This window comes from Rhinolophus ferrumequinum, chromosome 2 (genome assembly GCF_004115265.2).
Source record: "Rhinolophus ferrumequinum isolate MPI-CBG mRhiFer1 chromosome 2, mRhiFer1_v1.p, whole genome shotgun sequence".
Classification (NCBI taxonomy): Eukaryota; Metazoa; Chordata; class Mammalia; order Chiroptera; family Rhinolophidae; genus Rhinolophus; species Rhinolophus ferrumequinum.
Window position 1 is genome coordinate 93,431,774 of NC_046285.1, and position 20,694 is coordinate 93,452,467.

The 20,694-nt window shown below is 38.1% G+C and overlaps 1 protein-coding gene across 6 annotated transcripts in view; it reads right to left on the reverse strand.

Annotated features, from left to right (window-relative positions):
- APP (amyloid beta precursor protein) overlaps nt 1-20,694 on the reverse strand; it is a 245,044-nt gene that overhangs the window by 51,760 nt on the left and 172,590 nt on the right. For all 6 annotated transcript variants that reach the window (XM_033127085.1, XM_033127076.1, XM_033127069.1 and 3 more), the window contains 2 exons: nt 7,689-7,817; nt 6,735-6,834 (listed from right to left, as the gene is read on the reverse strand). In XM_033127085.1, coding sequence (XP_032982976.1) covers nt 6,735-6,834; nt 7,689-7,817 — 229 coding nt within the window. The remainder of the gene's footprint in view (nt 1-6,734; nt 6,835-7,688; nt 7,818-20,694) is intronic.

The following is a 20,694-nucleotide window of genomic DNA, read 5'->3' on the forward strand; positions in this document are numbered from 1 at the left end:
AAAATATGCCATCTTGTCATTTGTGATCTTGTGGATGGGCCTTGAGGGCATTATGCTAAGTAAATTGAATAAGTCAGATAGAGAAAGACAAACACCTTTTGATCTTACATGTCGAAACTAAAAAACAAAAACAAACAAAAATCATGCTCACGGATACAGAGAACAGAATGGTGGTTGTCAGATGGGGAGAGTGGGCAAAATGGGTGAAAGGGGTTAAAAGGTACAAACTTCCAGCTATAAAATAAGTAACTCATGGGGATATACTGTACAGCATGGTGACTCTAAGTAATAGTACCGTCCTGCATATTTGACAGTTGCTAAGAGAGGTGATCTTAACAAGATTGACTCATAACAAGAAAAGAAATTGAATGTATGATGATGGATGTTAGACTTATTAATGTTAGACTTATGTTAGACTTATGAATTAGAATTATTGTGGTGATAATTTCATAATGTATACAAACATTGAATCGTTATGTTGTATATGAACCTAATATACTGGCATATGTCAATTATACCTTAATTTTAAAAGATAAATGAACTGAGTGGTTCTATTTTGGAAGAGTTAACTGTCTTACTAAGAGGGGGACAAAGATACGCATTTAGAGGTAGGCAGATAAACACTGGTCATGCCTGTAACTCAAGTAACAATACTGCGGAAAATATGGAAAGGAGCACTGAGACTATTGTAAAACCAAAGGAGAAACACATCTTTGGTAATTTATGACACAAATATATGTTCTTGTTTCCAAACACTTAAATCAGCTGTAAAATTAAAAAATCTACATATATTTAAAAGTAATTTCTTAAGAAAAACAGAAGAACACAGTAAGTTAAAAACTCTCTCTCTCTCTCTCCACTTTTATGATTTCTTTTCCTCTTGATGCCATTCCTTGACTAACAATTATGCATAAGCATACTTAAAACTGAGTAGCAGTGAATGTTCCATTTTGTTGGTCTGGCAAGTGCTGTAAATGTTCTATTTTAAACCTAGACTACTTTGAATTCATTAAATCCCAAAATCAATAGGTTTATTAGGAACAGAGAATGGAAACACTGTCTTCGAAATCAGCATGCTGTGTTTTCCCCAAAGAGTAAGAATATTTTATCAAGAGGACACAGTCAAACTGTAATAAGAAATTATAAGTATTCTTTCACTAGCACGAGTTTCTTGGTCTCCTGCCACATTGTTTCAATCCTATCCCATTGAACATGGATTTGTTCTGCAAGAGATCCTTCCAACATCTGGTTTATAGCAATTCATATTTTTATAAATTATGAATGCTAAGGGGAAAAAAAAACAGGGTAGGAAACAATTATGTCTTCCTTCCCCATTTCCTTCCTACCGCCTTTCTCATAAATTGGTCATCACGGCAGTCTGTGAAACAGCAGCCTTCTCTGAATTGCGAGTTGCAGTATTTTTAGCCTTGAGGTAGCTTTAAAATGAAGCACTCTGATAAATAACCTCATGGCCAATAGGAAGAGTAGAAGAAAATCCTTTTAGCATAGATTTAAGGAAGATTACCAAAGGCAAAAAATCCAATCATTTTGAAATAGCAATTTCATAAAGCAAAGGTTGAATTGAACCATGGTAGAAAGGACGGGATCCTGCCTTTTTGAAGGGTTAAAAGATGATTAAAACAGAACATGGACATTGAAGAGGAGGCATATTTTCCTTAAAATAATGTTTCTATCATTTGCTGAATAAAAAAAAATAAAGTCCTAAACAGCTATTTTAAAGGAATAAGGGGATTTTCCCCCCCTCTACAAACAATGCCTTAAGCCTTTCTTTGCAAGAAAACTTCATAATTTACATGCAAATAACTTTCTTTCAAAAAGAAAAACATTAAATAATAACAACTGTGCCTGGGAACTTGCACGTACTAATTCAAACTGAACTGAAAAATTATTATAAAATAATAAAAGGCAAGCTTTTATAAAATGACTAATAGGGCAGTTTTGATAATTCACACTTATTAGTGATGCACATTGAATAAAAAGCCTTAGACTGTGGTTGACAAGACAGTCAAACCAGACAACATACTTAATAATTCATTGTCAAAATATGTGATGGGCAGAAAACCAAATCGTGTCATGGATATAATACAGAACAATGTTATAAAATGTCATTAATTACAGTCCTTAGAACTCTGCTTTAGTCTTTATTTTGATAGCTGTACCAATTGCACCCATTTTTTCAGCTGGATGAACTACAGCTTTAGAGAAAGCTGCGCCCCACAAAAAAATTTTGTTTTGTGCAATGCTACACTGGGTGCTAAAGAAGGAGCTCAGGGAGGGTCTTTTGGGTTCTGAAGGAGTCTGACTGATCAACCTAAGTTTAGGAGCATCTACCTTGCAGCCTGGGAAATTGCACTTCAACCTTGTCTGATGACTGATATCTATAAAGTATCAGGTCCTCTGCTGAACCGGAGGATGCAAATAAGCCTCACAGGATGGGGGCAAAGGGGGAGGGTTGGTGGACAAGTAAAAAAAACCAATTAAGTACCAAGTAGAGTGAGGTATTAGAGGTGGATACGTAGTGCTTTACACACTGAGGTTAAGGAGAAGAAAATTCTACCTGAAAGAGAAGAATAGGTAGCAGAGGGAGCATGAATTTTGGATTTGTGCAGAGCTTGGCTCCAATTCACTTCCGTCACTTTACCATCTATTAAGGGCAAGTTAGTGACTTCTCCCTAAGGTTTAGTTTCTTCAACTGTAGATTGGGGGTGCTATAGCTGAATTCACCAGTATTGTCGCTAGCTCACGTCTGCATCTGTGTGAATTACAAGAAAACCTCGCTTCAAGTGGACACGGCCCAGTACCAGAGGGCTTGACTCTGTGAATGGGTTGTAGAATGAATGTCAATCCACACTCCCCCCCCAAACCACCTGCCGCATCTATACGCAGTGGCCCGGGACCTCAAGGGTGAAGTTTCATAAAGATCTTGGACCATCAACATCATCAGTAACAGATACTCATTACTTTGCTATATGGCTGTCACTCAAACGCCAGCTCTTCTCTCTCATTCTTTGTGTAAATTAGTCCAGAGTTTATAGGAGCATGGACGTTTCACTTGAGTATTGAAGGATGCCACTTTTTGAGCAAGGAAGACCCACGTGCAGGTTTTATTTGTATTTTAGCAGGGAACTCAGGCAGCTCTGAAGAGGAAGAATTTGGGTGTGAGGTGGCCATGGTGAGAAAAGAGGCAGAATGACTAGAGTTGGGAGTCTAGTGCAACTCATGAAGGAGGGATACGCGTCTGAGCTGAGGCAGTGGATGTACAGAGCAGGGATTCCACGTGAATACAAGTGGTAGAGTGCGCAGGATTTGCGATTGGTAAGAAATCACGGAGGATGGGGAGGAAGTGATCACAGAGAAGCATAGGACGACTGGCAGGACCCCAAACCGAGATTGTACAATGAGTCAATTTCAAGAGGAACAAAAGAGGTCTTTACACATATTGACTGGAGTGGGAGAAATGTGTGAAAAAACAGTGGAACATGTCATTCAGACAGGCTGTTGTTAGACCTATGGATTTGGCATTGGAGTTAACAGTAAAGTAGCACAGATAGAATTCTACAAGAAAGCACAACAGGTGACAAGGCAGGGCCAGGATTCACTGGCGTGATGAATCCTGTGCTCTAGTCAGTTACACTTTACTGTTCTCACAAATCCGATGCCAATTCCCTCTCTCACTCTTCTTTCTAATGTGACTAGCTAGCTGCTTCTTCATTTTCATCCATAATAGAGGATTCTACCCTAAGAGGAGCATAAATTAACTGGAGCAGATATACCTGCATCACTGAAGATACTGGCAGTTCCTCAGATTGGTGAAAAGCCTTCAGCTCAAGAGCACCTGTTACCCTCATTTAATTAAAAACTACCGTAGTTCTCTCCAGATGTTTCACTGCATTAAATACACCCTAATTGCCCACATTTACCGGCACAAATGTTTATTCAAAAGGCATGCATTTGTAGGTACTTTCGGATCTTGTCCTTTGGCCAGAGGCTGTTTTTCTTATTTACACTGAACTGACTCCAAAGTTCAAGTTTGATTATATACAAAAATAGAGGTAAGTGCACATCAGACTAATGACAAAGCATTGAATCAGAAGCAATTAACTGTACAACTCACGAACTGGAAGAAATGTGTGACTATCCTAGTTAGAAAGTAAGGGGAAAACCAAAGACATCTATATGGAAGATTTCAAACATACACAAAAGTAAAAAAGAATACTACGAGGAACTTCCAAATATTCACCACGCAGCCTACACGATTAGTACCCGTCACCAGTCTTGTCTCATCCCTAGTCCTACCTTGAAAGTGAGTTATTTTTAAATGTCCTTTCAAATGAGGAACAACTACAGAAGACAAACTCAACCCAGAAAAGCCATTCTCCCCAGGGAGCGCTCTTCTTTCGCTTTGGTGTTAGAAGCTCAAATGGTGCATATGTCTAATTAATGCAAGTTCACTAAGGCAAGTGTCTTTTTCTATAAGAAACATCTCTTCCTGTTAAAATGGAGGCAAGAACGATTTTCAAAAAGATTATCTTTCAGGATTTGGTGTCTAGGATACTTAGAATGACAAAAATATCAAAAATCACATGTTCTTAATCCAACTTAGTAGCTGAGCTTTTCTTTTTAAGAAAAGATTCCATGATTCTAATTATTTGACTACCCTCCCTGTCACTGAGATTTAAAATTTACTGTGCTGCCCTATTCTTGGGCATTTTGCAACACTCAAGATATCTGAATCACCATCTGTTCTGTGGAAGTATGACTCATTAGTGGCCACTGTTTTCAGTGATTAAAGTCCTGATAATTTAATTAGAGTCAACCACACCTTTCTAGTTCTCTGTACTGGCTTATTCCTCTACAGTGTGATATTACTAACACCTCAGTGTTGGTCACGTATGAAAAGAAGCTTGTTAGTAGAGCTACAAGGTGAGACTACATTCACCTAGAAGATCTGAGCGTCAGTTCAATAAGAATGTGATGATTTCTTTGATTTTTGTCTCTTCTACAACTTCCTGGAAGACATTCTTATACTTATTTAACATCCAGCATTTTAAAGGTTCCTTACAAATTTCTATCCTACGAATACATCTCACAAGAGTTTCATTTCTTAAAGAAAGTTAACACTGAAAAATTAATTGAAAATCCTGGTTTTTCAATCCACGATGTAGACTAAAAAGTCTACTAACTATCTTCCTAAGATCTTGCTCAACACTGAGTTCCCTCTTTTGAACAAAACCTTAGATGATATATTATCGTTTCTTCGCCAAGCGTGTACCTTGAAGTGCACTGATTTCATCTGTTAATATCCAGTACTGAACAGACCACCATCACCTGATACATGCCAAATACTGGATAGTAATACAAACAACATTTACAAAGCAATATTAAGTTAGAAATGAAAGAGTAACACAGCTTTGGAACAAAATGTAAAAAGCAAGCCAAGTGGTGTTTCAGGCAACTGAAAGGACGAATTCCTATAATGGGTCTAGCCAGCTACAACGTCCTGGGTGTTCTGATTTCAGATAAACTGCATCTATTTCCACCCCAATTAACAAAGGGCAGGATTTGTTATGGAGAGGGATATTTCGCATACATAGTGCTTATTAGCTGACACTGTATGTACCAAATCTCCAGGGTTACATACATTTCTTTTATGTTGAAAGATTCATTAGCATAATTGCCATCTATGTACTTGTGTTAGGTAAAGTTAAACAAATATGGGCATTTTGGGACTTTGTGAAGAATTACGTTATGGGATAATGTACTCCTTTTCCAAGAAAAACAGATATGGGAGAACTTAGTTACCCTGTTTCTCCGCAAGTAAGACCAAGCCGGACAATCAGCTGTAATGTGCCTTCTGGAGCAAAAATTAATATAAGACCTGGTATTATTATATTATGTTCTAGTATATTATACTCAGTCTTATATTACAGTAAATAAGACTTATATTAATTGTTGCTCCAAAAGATGCATGAGAGCTGATTGTCTGGCTGGGTCTTACTTTCGGGGAAACACGGTATACGAAATATTAAAGATGTCATTAGGAAAACTAGGGACATAAAAGACAGTGGGCACACATATCAATTTCCTGGTTTTGACAATGTATTATAGTTGTGTAAGATGTTATGTAAGACAATACTCATGGTTATTGTGGAGGGTGGGGAAGGTATCAAAGAAAGATGTGAGTTACTGAATACAACACTAAACCTCAAAGTCACAGTTTTGTGGTTTCGCTGTGCTACTTAGGATACGTGTGACATCAGGCGAGTGAGTGTTTTAACTAAGTTTGAGCTCCTTCTGCTGTAGAATGGGGATATCACGCCACTCATGGGTTACGATGATAAAGAATTAAGAGATGAAGGGTTGTCTTTATAACACTGTGCGCACCAATGCATCCTAAGGTGATATTTACAAGACTGACAAACTTAGAAGAAAACTGGTGACAAGTATAATCCAATAACAAGTGGCTCATTATTACACAAATATACGCTAAGTCAAGATAGAGTCTCCCACTTTTATGAGTATGGATAGTTAAGACCTGACGCAATGGCTAAGGTGAGAGCTGGTCCCATCCCCCCAAGAGATTCACTGTCAAAGGGAATCGCCTCTTTTTCCTCCCACATTATCAGAACACTGGTGATGAACTCACTTCCTTGATTCTCTCCTCTAGGAGAAAAATGTTTCTATGCACAGTATCAAAAGAACAGCTTACTTACCAACTTCATCTTGAATCTCCTCAGCCACCGCAGGTACATTGTAGAGTAAAGAGAGAGACTGGTTCATGCGTTCATAGATCACACGGAGATGTGTCATAACCTGCATCAAAAGATGACAGCTCCAGGTAAACCATCTCGGTAAACTGGAACAGTTATGTTCCTAACCATGCACAGCAGACAGACACAAACTTCAAGACAAAACTGACAAAACAAAGCATGGCTGACGCTTTTAACCTGTAAGGCCACCCGTAATTTTCTTTTTCCCTCATTTTCATTCTTTAACTTTGGAGCTGCTTTAAACTTCCCATATAAAACCAATTAAAAAGATCATGTCATCCAGCTCTGATTCCTAATATTGAGGTCCCTCAATAACCTCTCATGTCGTAAATATATTTCTTTGCAAATGTGCAAATAGTTAGGAACATATTTTAATTTCACTGGACATTTCATGAAAAAAAAGAGATATACTTTAAATTCCTCTGTTTAAAGCAATGTAAAATGTCAGATTTCCAAAGGTAGATATCAGTTGTCAACCTCTGGGAAGGGAGGAGTATAAAACCTATTATTACAGGGCTTCATTTAGGCTCACATTATATGCAAACATTATGAGTTTCTGATTGCCTACCACAATTGAGTTGAACCAATTTTAGAGGTTTTGGTTTATACACCTTTTGGTTTCTTTCTTTTAAGTCATCAGAGATTTAAATGGTTCCTTTGAGGATCAGTAGCAGTAGAAACGGAAGATTTTTACATTCCTTACTATTTCCATCACTCAGGAGCTACCAAACCACATGTTGCTCTAAGACAAGTCTTTAGAATTCACCAGGTATTAAAGAGCGGTTGCTATAGCAGTACAACTTCCAGAGCTAATCTGGGAAGAACTAAAGATCTGATTCAAAGGCAGAGAACACTGGATTGTCACAGCTGCAGGTGATTACCCCACTTGGTGCTTACCTGGGACCGGATCTGAGCAGCTTTCTTTGGATCCACCATGCGTACATGTTCAAAATGCTTCAGGGTGTGCTGCCTGTCTTTCTGTTCAGCACGGACATACTTCTTTAGCATGTTGAACACATGACGAGGCTGTGGGAAAAAAAAAAGAAAAACAAAACAAAAAACTTTCAGGTTGGTGCAAAATATTGCTACTTCCAATGACTTTGGGTCAGAGGTCCCACTCATTCATCCCATGGTGTGAAAGCATTGTGAGTCATCTTATTCTAATTCTCCTTTCTAAAAATCAATCCCCATTCCTTTCTTAGTAGGTAATTACTTAGTCGATTAGTCACTCTTCATTTCTACAAGATCATTTAATATTTGACATATGATGACGGTCCTCTTTAATCAACATTTTAAACAGCAGCATTCTGCTATAATAGGAGACTTGCTTTTGGATCTGTCAGATTTAAGTTAGGTCCTTATATCCAGGTGCATATGAGACCACATTTCTACATGCAAAGTTTTTTTTGTTTTTTATTTTATGTAACCAATCTTTACTACATGATCACTCTATTCAAGACACCACTAGTGTACCAAAATGCACTCACCACCTAAAACCAACTTTTCATTCATTCTTTGGCTATACAGCTTCGATGTAGGTGATCATAACTGGGTTATTTCAAAGTGAATCTTGAATCATGAAATTACAGAGGTGGCTAGAGCCCTCCAAATTTATAATACATGCAGAGTCTTCATGGTTATTTCAGCAGTAATGATGCACAAACAATCCCATCAGAAGCAGCGCATAACAGTATAACAATCAAAATGAGACAAATAATAGGCAACTTAACCAACTAGTAATTTGTAGGCCGAGAAATAACTGATAAGCTCTAAGAGACATTATATTTTCCTACGAGATAGGCCAATGTGAAACTGTAGTTATTTTACTTTCAAATTTAATTAAATTCTTTCTATGCCACCAGATTCTAATTCTTTCAGCAACAATTAAAATTCTTCTTAAGTGCTTCTATTTTTTTCTAATTGGTTCCATTTCATTTTTATTCCAATCTTACTTGAAAACATTCATTGTAATAAAAAAAAAGGAAAAAGCCTCCTTTGTCTTCAACAATTCCATTGCTATATGCATCCTACCATGCGATTATATAAAATGATTTCCAAAGATGCACATTTCTTCTTCATTAAAACAAAATAATGACCTATGGAAGTCATGTCAGGAATAGAATTTTGGCCAGTTGGGTAAAACTCGGTTATTATTAACTTATGAGTCAGGGGCACCTTGAAAATCAGTTGGAGTTTTGCCGAATTTATTCCCAGACATGGGGGCGGGGATGGGGGTAGTGAGAGGTGGAGTTTGCAATATTTTATGGGATGTGCCTCCCCTTCTCCTTTTGCTTAACTTACTGGCCACCTCCCTGACATCCCAGGTGGAAGTGGTACCTCTTCTCTGTGCCCCCATGAAATGCTATGCAAATCCCCATTATTGCACTTAACCCAATCTGTTAAATTATTTATGTTTCTGACTGTCCTTTTCCACTGTGAGATCCTGAAGTAAGGACCAGATTTGGCCTTTCTTTATCAAGACTCATGCAGTACACAGAGCCTGGCTTCGAGAGGGTGCTCTGTGCTTCGTAGCTTGCTTAATGTCCTCCACAGGTAACACAGCTATACTTAAAAAAAACAGATAAATACAACGAAAAGAAAATAAATGTGCACTCATCTGCCTTACTTATTTCTTTTATCCTAAAAGAAATGTGCTTCTCCATCACCTCAAAAAGAGGGCAGACATCACAGCTTGAAACATAGCTTTTGGCCACCCATCATTACAATTCTCATTTGCACCGTGAAATCTGGTTGAATCTACCAATCAGAGAATGGTGTTTTCAATCTTAAAAGAAGAAAAGTAGTAAGAGATAACAATTGACAAACTACATCAATAATATATAGAAGTTGACAAAAAAAGTATATACATTTTAAGAAAGGAAAAAAGTGTATTAAAATTGTAATAATCAATATACACCGATAACAAGTCATGTTTGACTTCTGCAATTACAAGAGGTGCTCAAAGTGGTTACCATCAGAGTCCAGACACTTTTGATTACGGCGAACTACTGCTTGAGCAATATTGACCAAAGTGTCCACTTGTATACCTTTTTTTGGCACTGCCGGTACACATTTTAAAAATTACAGGTTTACGCACACTAATTTGAAAAAGGTAATTTCTAAAAGGTCAGAAGAGAATGGCTGACTTATTGATTGTGAATGATATTTTATATGCAGGATTGTGCAATCAGGATATTACATACCCCTGATGCTTGCTTGTTATTCAAAACCAGTCCTGAAAAACTCCCTCTAGTTGTACTGCAATTGTACTTCCCAAGTTGGAGATGAAAAAGGTTGCAACTCATTACATTTATCCGTGATGTCCCTGCTCCTTACTTATGCAGCTGAGTGGCTTAATGGGCTTTCTTAGTTGCTCTATTTCATTTTTTTTCTCTTGAAAAGGCTTTATTGTTTTGAAAACATTAAAAAAAAAAAAAAAAAGAGCGCCTATAAAAAAATAGCTCAATTAAACCTAAGAATTACTTTTCATCCTAAGTCACTTTTCTATAAGGCATTTTCTGTTAGGCATTTTATCTTGAAAAGATTGTCACGACCAAGCATGTGTACTGCAAGGTAACAGCTCCAAATTGGCCCCCACATTACTGCATTCAGTTAAATCTCAAATTAGAGAATGGGGAGGTAATTTCTCTTAACTCACACCTGGGTCTCCTTTGTCTTCCACTACCACCACAAACAACACCCGTGCCCACGGGCTAAGTATTAACATAAACATCAAGTTTAAAATGAATGAGAGTCTCCAAATTATGTAAGCCTCAATGTGCTCATCGGCGCAATTCAGACAACAGTAACTTTTTATAGAGTATGTGAGCATTAAAAATGTTCTGTTAGTTACTGAGCATAATGCTTAGTCCATAGCAGGTTACACCCTTATTTCTTCTACTCACTACTTGCCTCCAACCCATACCCTCTTTCTGTCTGCTATACAATACTAGTCCAAAACGTACTCACGGCTAATATGAATGAGACCATGTTGTAAGTGCTTTATATATAGTAACTCATCAAATCTTCCTATCAACCCTTGGAGAGGTACAGCTGCTCACCCCACTTCATAGATGAAGCAAGTGAGGCACAAAGGAGGTTGAGGGCCACAAGGCTGGTTACACAGCCAGTTAAGAGCTAGGCAGTGATGGTGCAAGAACAGGCAGCCCGACTCTGGCTCCAGAGCCCATTTCCCTAATCACCAGTGATCCTGCATTTCAAGGAAACTCAAAAAGGCGCCCAGGTAAAGATAGATCCACAAAGTATCTTACGGCATTGGAAACCGAAACAATTGAATGGTTAGAAAAGGAGTCTGTGCTAGGGGGTCCTCATCTGGATTTCCAGTTCTTATAAACTCTGAGAATATTCTGAGACATGCTAATTTCCACTCTCTTAATTGAACAGAAAACCACTCAGATTTAGCTTGTTCAATCTCTCAATTACTGTCCTTGGTTTTGGGCACACTCTGGTATGCTTTACCTAATTCATCAGATGGAGGGAGGAGAAATAGCAAGACAGGGAGGTCCCCTGTCAATGTGTTTAGGATTACTGGAAATGATTAGATTAGAGGTATTAGTTAAAAGCTAGGCTTGTGTGACTTCCACAGATTCCAGTTCTAAATCCAGCCTTATCTTTTTTAAAGAGGGATAATTAAATGATAAATGTGTTCACATGTTTCAAATTGCTTATCTCATTTAATACTGATATTTCTTTATGTGCTTCGGAAATGTATTCCTAACTTCCCCCACAAAAATCCCTACAGCGTGACAATGACACAGTAGCACAACAGGCTCTCATGATTCCCCAGGCCTCAGCATGGCTTTTGCTCTGGGGAACAGAGAGCTCTGGCGAGGACAAAGAGCCGTAAGAGCCCAGACCTCACCATTGTTTACATGAGCTCAGATACACACTGTGAGTGCATCTACACACACATAAGCCTTTTCTTCCTGATGCCTATGCCTCTGGACAAGAGATAATTCAAGAAGATATTATCATGCCCCTCAATAAATGAATTACAGGGTTCTGCCTGATTTATTTAATCACACTAACACATTTCTAAGACTCATGTTTAGAAATGAAAAATATAAAAATCAGATTAGCTCTTATGTTGGAGTAGGCAGATAAATCATACGAAGTAAAATGGCGATGAGGCCTACACCTCAGAAAAAACATACAATTTTTAGTTAGGAAAAACAGATGCCATTTCCCGATACTGTTAGATTTTCATTTTCTTTAGGTTACGCAGACAAACAGAGCCCTCGCTTTGGTATTTGACTTGTGCACTGATTTCCTTCAAATAAAGAAATCATTGCCTTTACAACTTTTATCCAGAACACAAGATTCCCAAAGCTTAATACTAGTTATCTCTAGGGCTGTATCATGTATTGCAGAACAGGGAATCTCATTTGTTTAGGAAGTTTCATATCTTCATGCTAGGACAAAGATGAATTGCTTAAAACTTTAATCAAAAATGCAGAAATACTCATATAGAAATGATATGGAAAAAATAGCTGGTATCGCTATAGAACTAGATTCTATTAAAGTAACTTAGCTATTACCATTATTACAATCCTTACATTAAGGATTATTCATATGATTAGAAAAATAGGCATAAGAATTTAATGGCTCACCATAAAGATACTGATAGTAAGTTCAGTTTATGAAACATGTTTTTAACCTCTATGTGTATAATTTCAATCATTCTCAAGCCTTGAAATCTTCTATAACTAGCAATTATATTTTTTTTTTTGCTAAATTTCCCTTATTTCACAATTTAGGTATTCTGCATATTAATACTAAAATCTGGCTATACTGGCATTCAGTGGCTAATCTTATTATTAAAATTTATAGCAAAAAATAGAGGTAAAAGAAAAAAATCTGCCCCAGGGTACTAATTTATCCAATCCTTTTTATTGCCATTATTGCTTCTGAAATAGTGTTTATGCGTAATTACAAAGTATCTATTTGCATCTGATGTGGCATTAAATTCACTTCACAATTACATTGCATTTGAAAACACTTCAAAAAGAAATTTCTTAAAGGACTAAGGGTAGGCATTACAAAAATGGATTAGACTTAACTTGAAAATAGACTTATACTGAAGATTTCCATTTTGGAACATTAACCATTTTCCTATTTTGGAGCAAGACTATATATAATATATCTCTAGCTGTTGGCAGAGTTCCTGGCACAATTTGGTTCCTTAAAAATATTTAATTAAATTAACAAATAACCTAGAGCTAAAATATAATTTCACAGATATTTCCAGTAGCAAACTATATCCTTCATGGTACCTGAGTTGAAAATAACCCTCTCTCTACTAAGAAGAGATGCATTCTCAATTTTTATGGAACATTCTGATTTCACAACCCCAGTTGATACCCATCCAGTGATCCATTCCCTGTGCTGGGGTCCTCGAGGGAGCTGTTTGAATGGGGAACTCTTCCCAGAAAATATTTAATAGACTTTACAGCCTGTTCATGCTAGTGTCAATAAGAAGATTTGTTTCATTCATTTCAGATGTCATAGTTTGTCTTCTTATAGCTTAGGCTTTGATGTCAGATTCATGTCGGTAATTTTGAAGGAAATTTCATGGGTTTTACCTATGAGAAGCAATTTAAAAAAAAAAAAATCAATTTCCCCACTTCTCAGATGTATTGCCTTTTTCACTTGGTTCTTTTATGTAATTTCATAAATTTGTTGTCCCTGGACTTGGGATCAATCACACACACTTGACTGACTCAATGCCAATTATGCTTTTCATTCCACGGTTCACGCGGTAGGTATATTAAAACATGACTAGTACAGCTCTACTGTCCCCCTCTGTAGTTTTCTGCTTGATCTAGAAATCTGGCATTTTATCCTAAGATTCTTGTGCCTTAAACCATTGCCTAATGAGAAGAAATGCTCTGTCAAGAGCCTTTAAAAGCTCAGGGTGTTACCGTGCCAAGGAGGAGGAAGTAAATGAATTACTTTATGGGGAGCACCCTAACCGTTCCATGTCACTAGGGAGTTATTCAGAAAACGCTCTCCTGGAGCATTAAATTGCACCCTCGTGGTTTCCACTAGGGACTGGGGAAGTTAATCATCTACCAAGAAGAAGCAATTCTCTGTTTTCAAAAATAGGTTCAGGGCCATTATTTTCAGTTCTGCACCTTGGAGTTCAAGAAATCTTGAGCCTATAAATACAATGTACATAGTCTCTGTGTGCAGGTTTAAAAAGCACACTTAAGAGAGGTGAGCCTCTTTCTGCTTGAGATGGTCTCCGTTGAGTTTATTTTGCCACATTGGCCCTCAACCTTTCACATGTACCCTCACGTCTGCAAGGAAAAAAAATGTGAAAACAAACCAAAACAACACCCCGAAAAACAAAAACACCCCAAACGTTCAAAGCTTCCACGGGAAACTTGGGTTCACCTCTATGTTCATCTTTAAACTTAGGAGGTGAGCTAAATTTTTCAAGTCCACTGCAAAAATTCATCTATATTTCTTTCTTCAGAAGAGCACTGAAATGATTTTTGGTAGTTTAAAATGAGTATAAGAAGGCAAAGCACAATTCTATGCCAAGCTGAATATAGAATTCTTGAGGAAATGGCAGCAGATGCTTGCTCCCACTCCCAATAGTGTTTCTCAAGGTTTAAGAATATGGTGGCATTACTTCCATCCCTTCCGAAGCATATCCAGGTGACCACTTGGCTCTGGCTTTGTCCTCTAACAGAACATAGCGGCTCTCGGGGAAATCAAGTCATCTCCCACCCCTCTCCTCCTCCCTGTGGAAGCAGATGACTTCTTAATAGGAACATGGCACCAAAACCTCCGCATTTCCCCTTTCCTTCCTTCCTTCCTTCCTTCCTTCCTTCCTTCCTTCCTTCCTTCCTTCCCGCCTCCCTCCCTCCCTCCCTCCCTTCCTCCCTCCCCTCTCCCTCTTTCTCTCTTTTTCTAGCATCAGTAATCTTTTATTTCATTTGGAGAAACTGTAGCATGACTTTGATTATGCCTGAGGCAGAGAAAAGTGAAAAGTATTAGCAGATGTATACTTTGCGGGGCGGCGGGGAGAAGAGCCAGTGTGTCCTCTTGTGTAGCTAACGTAGACTTTTGGGGAAAATGCCAGCCACCAAAATCTTCCTCTTTGTTGACGGGTTCCCCACAGCAGTGGCTCTCCATGCCCTGTCCAGACATGGAGCACTTTCACCATGACTCAGAAAACTGCATGGGTGACCATTCAGGATTCATGGACCTTTCCCACAAATTTCCACGTGGACAACAACCACCTCCTGTTACTAGAGGAGGTCTCACTGCCAAAGCTGCCTGGGGAAAATGCCGTGACAGTGACTGGGGAAAGATGTGTGTATCTTCAGGTGAGACTCTGGAATTATGTTGGAAAGAGTCACCTTTAACTTCTCTTACTAAATGGGAAGCTCTGCTCTTTCCTTCCTGGGCAAGTGTAGGGCAAATCTAGAGAAATTAAATGATGAAGAAGCAAGGCGTCCCAGGAAAAGAGGTAGTGTCCTCGGTGTTTCACAGACATCTATGAAACACAATATTCTTCCAGAGAAGGAAGGCTCCCCATCTGCAAAACCTCCATATGTTCTATCCTAACAACATATTCTATTCTTTCTCTTCTTAGGAAGGAAGCTATCTGTCTACTTTACAATTTCAACTCAATCTTCAATTAATCCTTTTTGCTTTTCTAATTATCGCTAACAGAAGCTAGAACACTGTTAACTATAAAGAAGTAGAACGCTTAACCCCAGTTTGCAGATGGAGGAGGGAGAATCCTTCTAATTAAGTCACTTGTTCCAAGTGACAGATTACACAGATGGCCAACCTGGGAATTAGACAGGTGCTTATAGTCTACCTTAAAATGTAGAAAATAGGGTGGTTCTAATCCTGTCACTCACAAATTAGTGCCCTTTTGTCAAAGCTGGCAGGGTTTGTAATTTTTTCCAGGATATTCTCGGAAAGAATTTCTTTTGGTTTCTGTGACATAATAGCAAATATGATTTGGTCTCTGCCCCCAGCTCCTGACACAGAGTGCCAAAGACTCTTGTAATTTTCTGCGTGATGTAAGTGACAGGAGTATCTTTTGTTATAAAACACGTATTTGTTGGTGGGTACGGGGTGCCATTTCGATGTGCCCAGAGAGGGTCCACAAGATCCACACCCCTTTCCCCATACCTTGCCTATGCATCTCTTCCATCTGGCTGTTCCTGAGTTCTATCCTTTATAACAAATCACTAACGGTTAAGTAAAGCATTTCTCTGAATTCTGTTGAGTTGTTCTAGTAAATTATCAAACCCACAGAGGGGACGTGGGAACACTGATTTATAACTTTTAGATCAGAAGTATAGGTGACAACCTGGGAGTTGTGATTGGCTTCTGAAATGGGGGGCAATTTTCTGGGGCTGAGCCCTGACCGTATGGGGTCTATACTAACGCTAGCTCTGGGTAGTATCAGAATTATTTAATACGAGAGAAAAAAATTCCCACACATTTGGTGTCAGTGTTAAGAGTAGAGGTTAACAGTTTTTCCTTTAGGTACACAGACCATAGCTATAAATTACCGAAGACAGCATAAAGAACCAAAATTTAGGACCAGACCCAAACCCCATGATTTATGCTTTTGGACCAACTTCAGCATACATTGGCTACAGAGCTGAGATCAGCTGACTTGAGAGCAAAGAAGGGCCAGAAACTGTTTTGACTCGTATGTCTTCAATTCTTGCTGAGTCGAGCAGTGAAACATACTGAAGCTCTTAACGATGTACAGGGTTATTAATGCAACCCAGAAGGCAAAGCCCACAGTCACAGAAGAAATCGTAAACAAAAGATGTCTTCAAGTCCCACAGACCTTTGGAAAGATTTGTCAAATGGGCCTGAGCATCTGACAAATGCCAAACGTGACATATTCTTGACTTCTTAAGAGAGAGTTACAATGAGATGCTTGAATTTTGCATATTCATACTTGGATTTTGGTATTTTTGCTTCACACATCCTCTACCTAGTTACCATGTTCCAAAATATGCACATTTATATTTCTTTTAATTTCACCCTCTCCTCATACTCTACCTAACAACAGTGCCCTGACATACTAGAAATATTAATATAAGGAATCTAAAGATAAAGCTTATAAAAATCCAAACTACTACCTAGGACAGAGGTGTCCAAACTTTTTTCAACGTTTTTTACCAAGGGCCACATGCGGTAAAATATACAAACAGCCGGGCCACTCACTCAAGGTGAAGTACGTATTGCCTCACTTGGTTTATTTAAGTAAACTAAATATATTTTTGGAATTTGCTGCGGGCCAATTAACAACAGATTGCGGGCCGCAGTTGGCCCGCGGGCCGCAGTTTGGACACCCCTGACCTAGGACCTTTAAATTGACCGTGGATGAGCTTCAGAAAATAAGCAAACTCTTGGAAATCCAGGCATGATTCTGTGGGTGTGCATACATGTTTTTAGGGAGACGATCCCATCCTTGCTGCTACCTGTTCTACAGGGCAAATATCTATAATGCCAGACAGCTAAGTAAACATTGGTTCATTAAATAATGTGCTGTGCATTTGTCTGAGAAAACTGAATATTTATGTTTACATAATGGGTTTTCATTTTCAGAGTTGACATGAAAATAGTTCTCAACCTGTAAATACTATATCTACATGAAGCCTTCCGGGGAACACAATAGGACATCGCGGTGCTGTGTTTTGACAGCATCAGAGGAAAAGCTGTTGTGACATCGAAGGCAGTGGCTAAGTGGGGTTCTGCTCTGGAGGGACTCTGGGTGAGGAATATGGTCTCAGAGGCACAGGACAGCTTTCAGGCTAATGCCTTTGTTACACACTTCTTACTTTTCTATGTAACTTAGTTCAATTAAAAACAGAAAGTACTCCTGTCTCTGGTTACATCATTCCTGCTGGTGTTTAGCAAAATCTGTCTGTCAAGCTTGGTAAAAATTCAAGCAAGGAAAGGAGGTAATACCGAGAGGCATTACCAAAACAGCATGCAAACCACGCAGCATAGTTTATAGGATTTTGTTCAATAAATGTTACCGTTTCCCCGAAAATAAGACCTACCTGGACAATCAGCTCTAATGCGTCTTTTGGAACAAAAATTAATATAAAACCCTGTATTATAGTATATATATTATCATATCATATCATATCAGTCCCGGTCTTATATTAATTTTTGCTCCAAAAGACGCATTAGAGCTGATTGTCCAGCTAGGTCTTATTTTCGGGGAAACATGTTAATTCTCCTGTTTTTCTTTCTACCCACGGTTCGTTTCCGGTCGGTCCTTAAAAGGTCTGAAGTTAATGAGTCGTCTTGCACTCACCAATTTCACAAGTCTCAATTTTAAAATAAACAAAGGATGAATGAATGAATAATAAATATATAAGGTATAATTATTTACATTTCTCAAAGATGATTTTCAACCTAGGTGTCTTTTAACTTTTAGGTACATTCTGATCAGCTTTTCAAAATTTTGATTATGTTAAAAACTTGAGGGTAGAATGCCTTAAATATCTTAATGCTCACTCTCTTAGTATCTCCATATATTAAGAAAGTAGCAAATAATTTTTAACTTATTTACCATCCATTATATTGAGATGTAGACAGACCATGTTTACCTTGGAGATATATGAGGTATGCTATCTACATATATTCTATAAATGCTTCATATTTCTTTTGCAACCAAAAGTGATTAGCAGAAAATGAAGGGTTGTAGGGAGAAGGGCAGTTAGTAATATCATATAAAAATGAAAACAGCCAAGTTTAGCACCTCAATTTCCTTTCTGCTTTACAAAACGTACAACGACACCAACTTTCATGTTGGCTAAAGATTAATTTAGTCGGAACCTCCCTACGCCATCACTAGTTTGCCTGTCACAACACACCCCTTTAACAGCTGCCCTTTATTTTCTCCAGTGATTGCTTCTGATTGAACGTTCATTGACCTGCTGTTAGAATTCACTAAGTAGTGTTGAGCAAAATCTCAACTTAGGGATAAAATCATGCTCCTTAATGGTAAGTCTCACACATCATCATTAATATTCTACCAAAGAATTCCAGGGAGACGTTTTTAGAAATCTTGGGAAAATTTAACATTTGGCTGAATTAATCAGAAATGAGAGAGAAAAGGGTACAAGTGCTAAAGAAACTGCCCCAAATTTTGTGTTTGCTCAATTAAATGTTGAGAGTCTGAGTGTGAAGCATCAGATATAACCATGAAATTAATTTCAGTATAAATAAGATGGCTGCAATCATGAGAATCTGGAAGAAAACAAAACCACTGGCACACAGGCACACGTAGACAGACAGACAGATACACGTGAACAGGTTGCCTCGTTCTGACTTCCACACAGAAAACACTTAGATTTGTTAAAGTCAGGGTGATAATTAGGATGTTGTCTAATGGGAGATTTAGGCTAAGTATCTGTAAAGACACCAGAAATCTGAGAATTACAAAGAAAGGTTTGGTTATTCATCTCTCATCTTTAAAACATTTCATTCTTACTAATCAGGAGCTCCTAAATTTTTCCAGACCTAGGCTTACCATGGAAAGTTTATTTCAAATGTAGAAATTCCTTTCCAGCCTTTAGTTTAACTGTACAGGATTCCACTTAAGTCTAATTTCCCTTCAGATTACAGAGAATGTTGGACAGACGGGCAACATCGTATCATTATCTTCTCTCCATTTGTGACGAAGAACCCTGACAGTTACAAGAGGGACGGCTCAGATAGGGCTCAGCTCATACTTCATGACGCCGCACGTGCTGAATACGAGCTCTGATCAAGTAAGAAGCCAGAAACACAGGACTGGAGAGAGCTTGCTAAGTGATGATAATTTAGTTCTAAGTAAACTTAAATTTGGTAGCTGGAAGGTCTTCCAGGGCGATGGAAGTTTGGCCACGTGTGATGTCACTGAAGAGGACTTTAACTTTCCTGGGGAAAAAAAAAGTCTAACTCCTGCATTTTCCAAGGAAACTCTGAGAAAAATGAATCAAGTGAAGGGGATGGTTCTTAGAAGAGTCACTAGCCCTCTAGAGATTAAGAGTTTATCCTGGGCGCAGACACACCTGTGTTCTATTTTTAGTCCGGGGGAAAATAAAACGGTTGTAATTATTGTAATATTTGAAATATACAGAGGGTGACAAAAAAAATGGTGTATATACATTTTAAGAAAGGAAAATCTATATTAAAATAGTAATACTCAACATATAACATAAGATGAATACAAGTCAGGTGCATACATTTTTTTGGCACCCCCAGTATATGTTAAGTAAAATTCTAAATAAAATTCCAAACAATGCACTTTTGGACTGGCCATTTAGTCTACCAGCCGGCAGGCATGTAATTAATTAAAAAGGAAATTCAGAACATAAAGCACACACAGACACGGGGACTCAGGCAAGAAATTCATGGTAGAAAAAGGAATTCTAGTTGAACCAAAACATCACCATGTAATACTTTCAAGCTTGGGTTAAAAAATACAGATGAAAGCATGGATTAAACCCGAGCTTCAAAGATACTGTGAAAAAAATCCATGTTGTTTCACATTCCCGTGATTGCAAAGTCTGGGACTACATTGTAGAATGTGAGGTTAAAAGGATAACTATTTCGAAGGTGATTTCAGCTCCAGAATCTACAGAAAAAACACTCCGACTAATTCATTTCCTTATATTCAATGAACATTTACTGAAGGAATATTTCATATCTTCCAGGCATTGTGTTAAAGTATGAGATCTCAGAAACAGTTATTTATGGCTCCAATACAAGATGTGACCTTCCACAGACAATAACTTGGCGAGCTTCCAATTTATGTGTTTCAATAATAATATATAAATGTCCTCAAAAAGGGATTGAGAATTTTCTTGCATTTTCCAAAGTGCAGAGCTAAGTG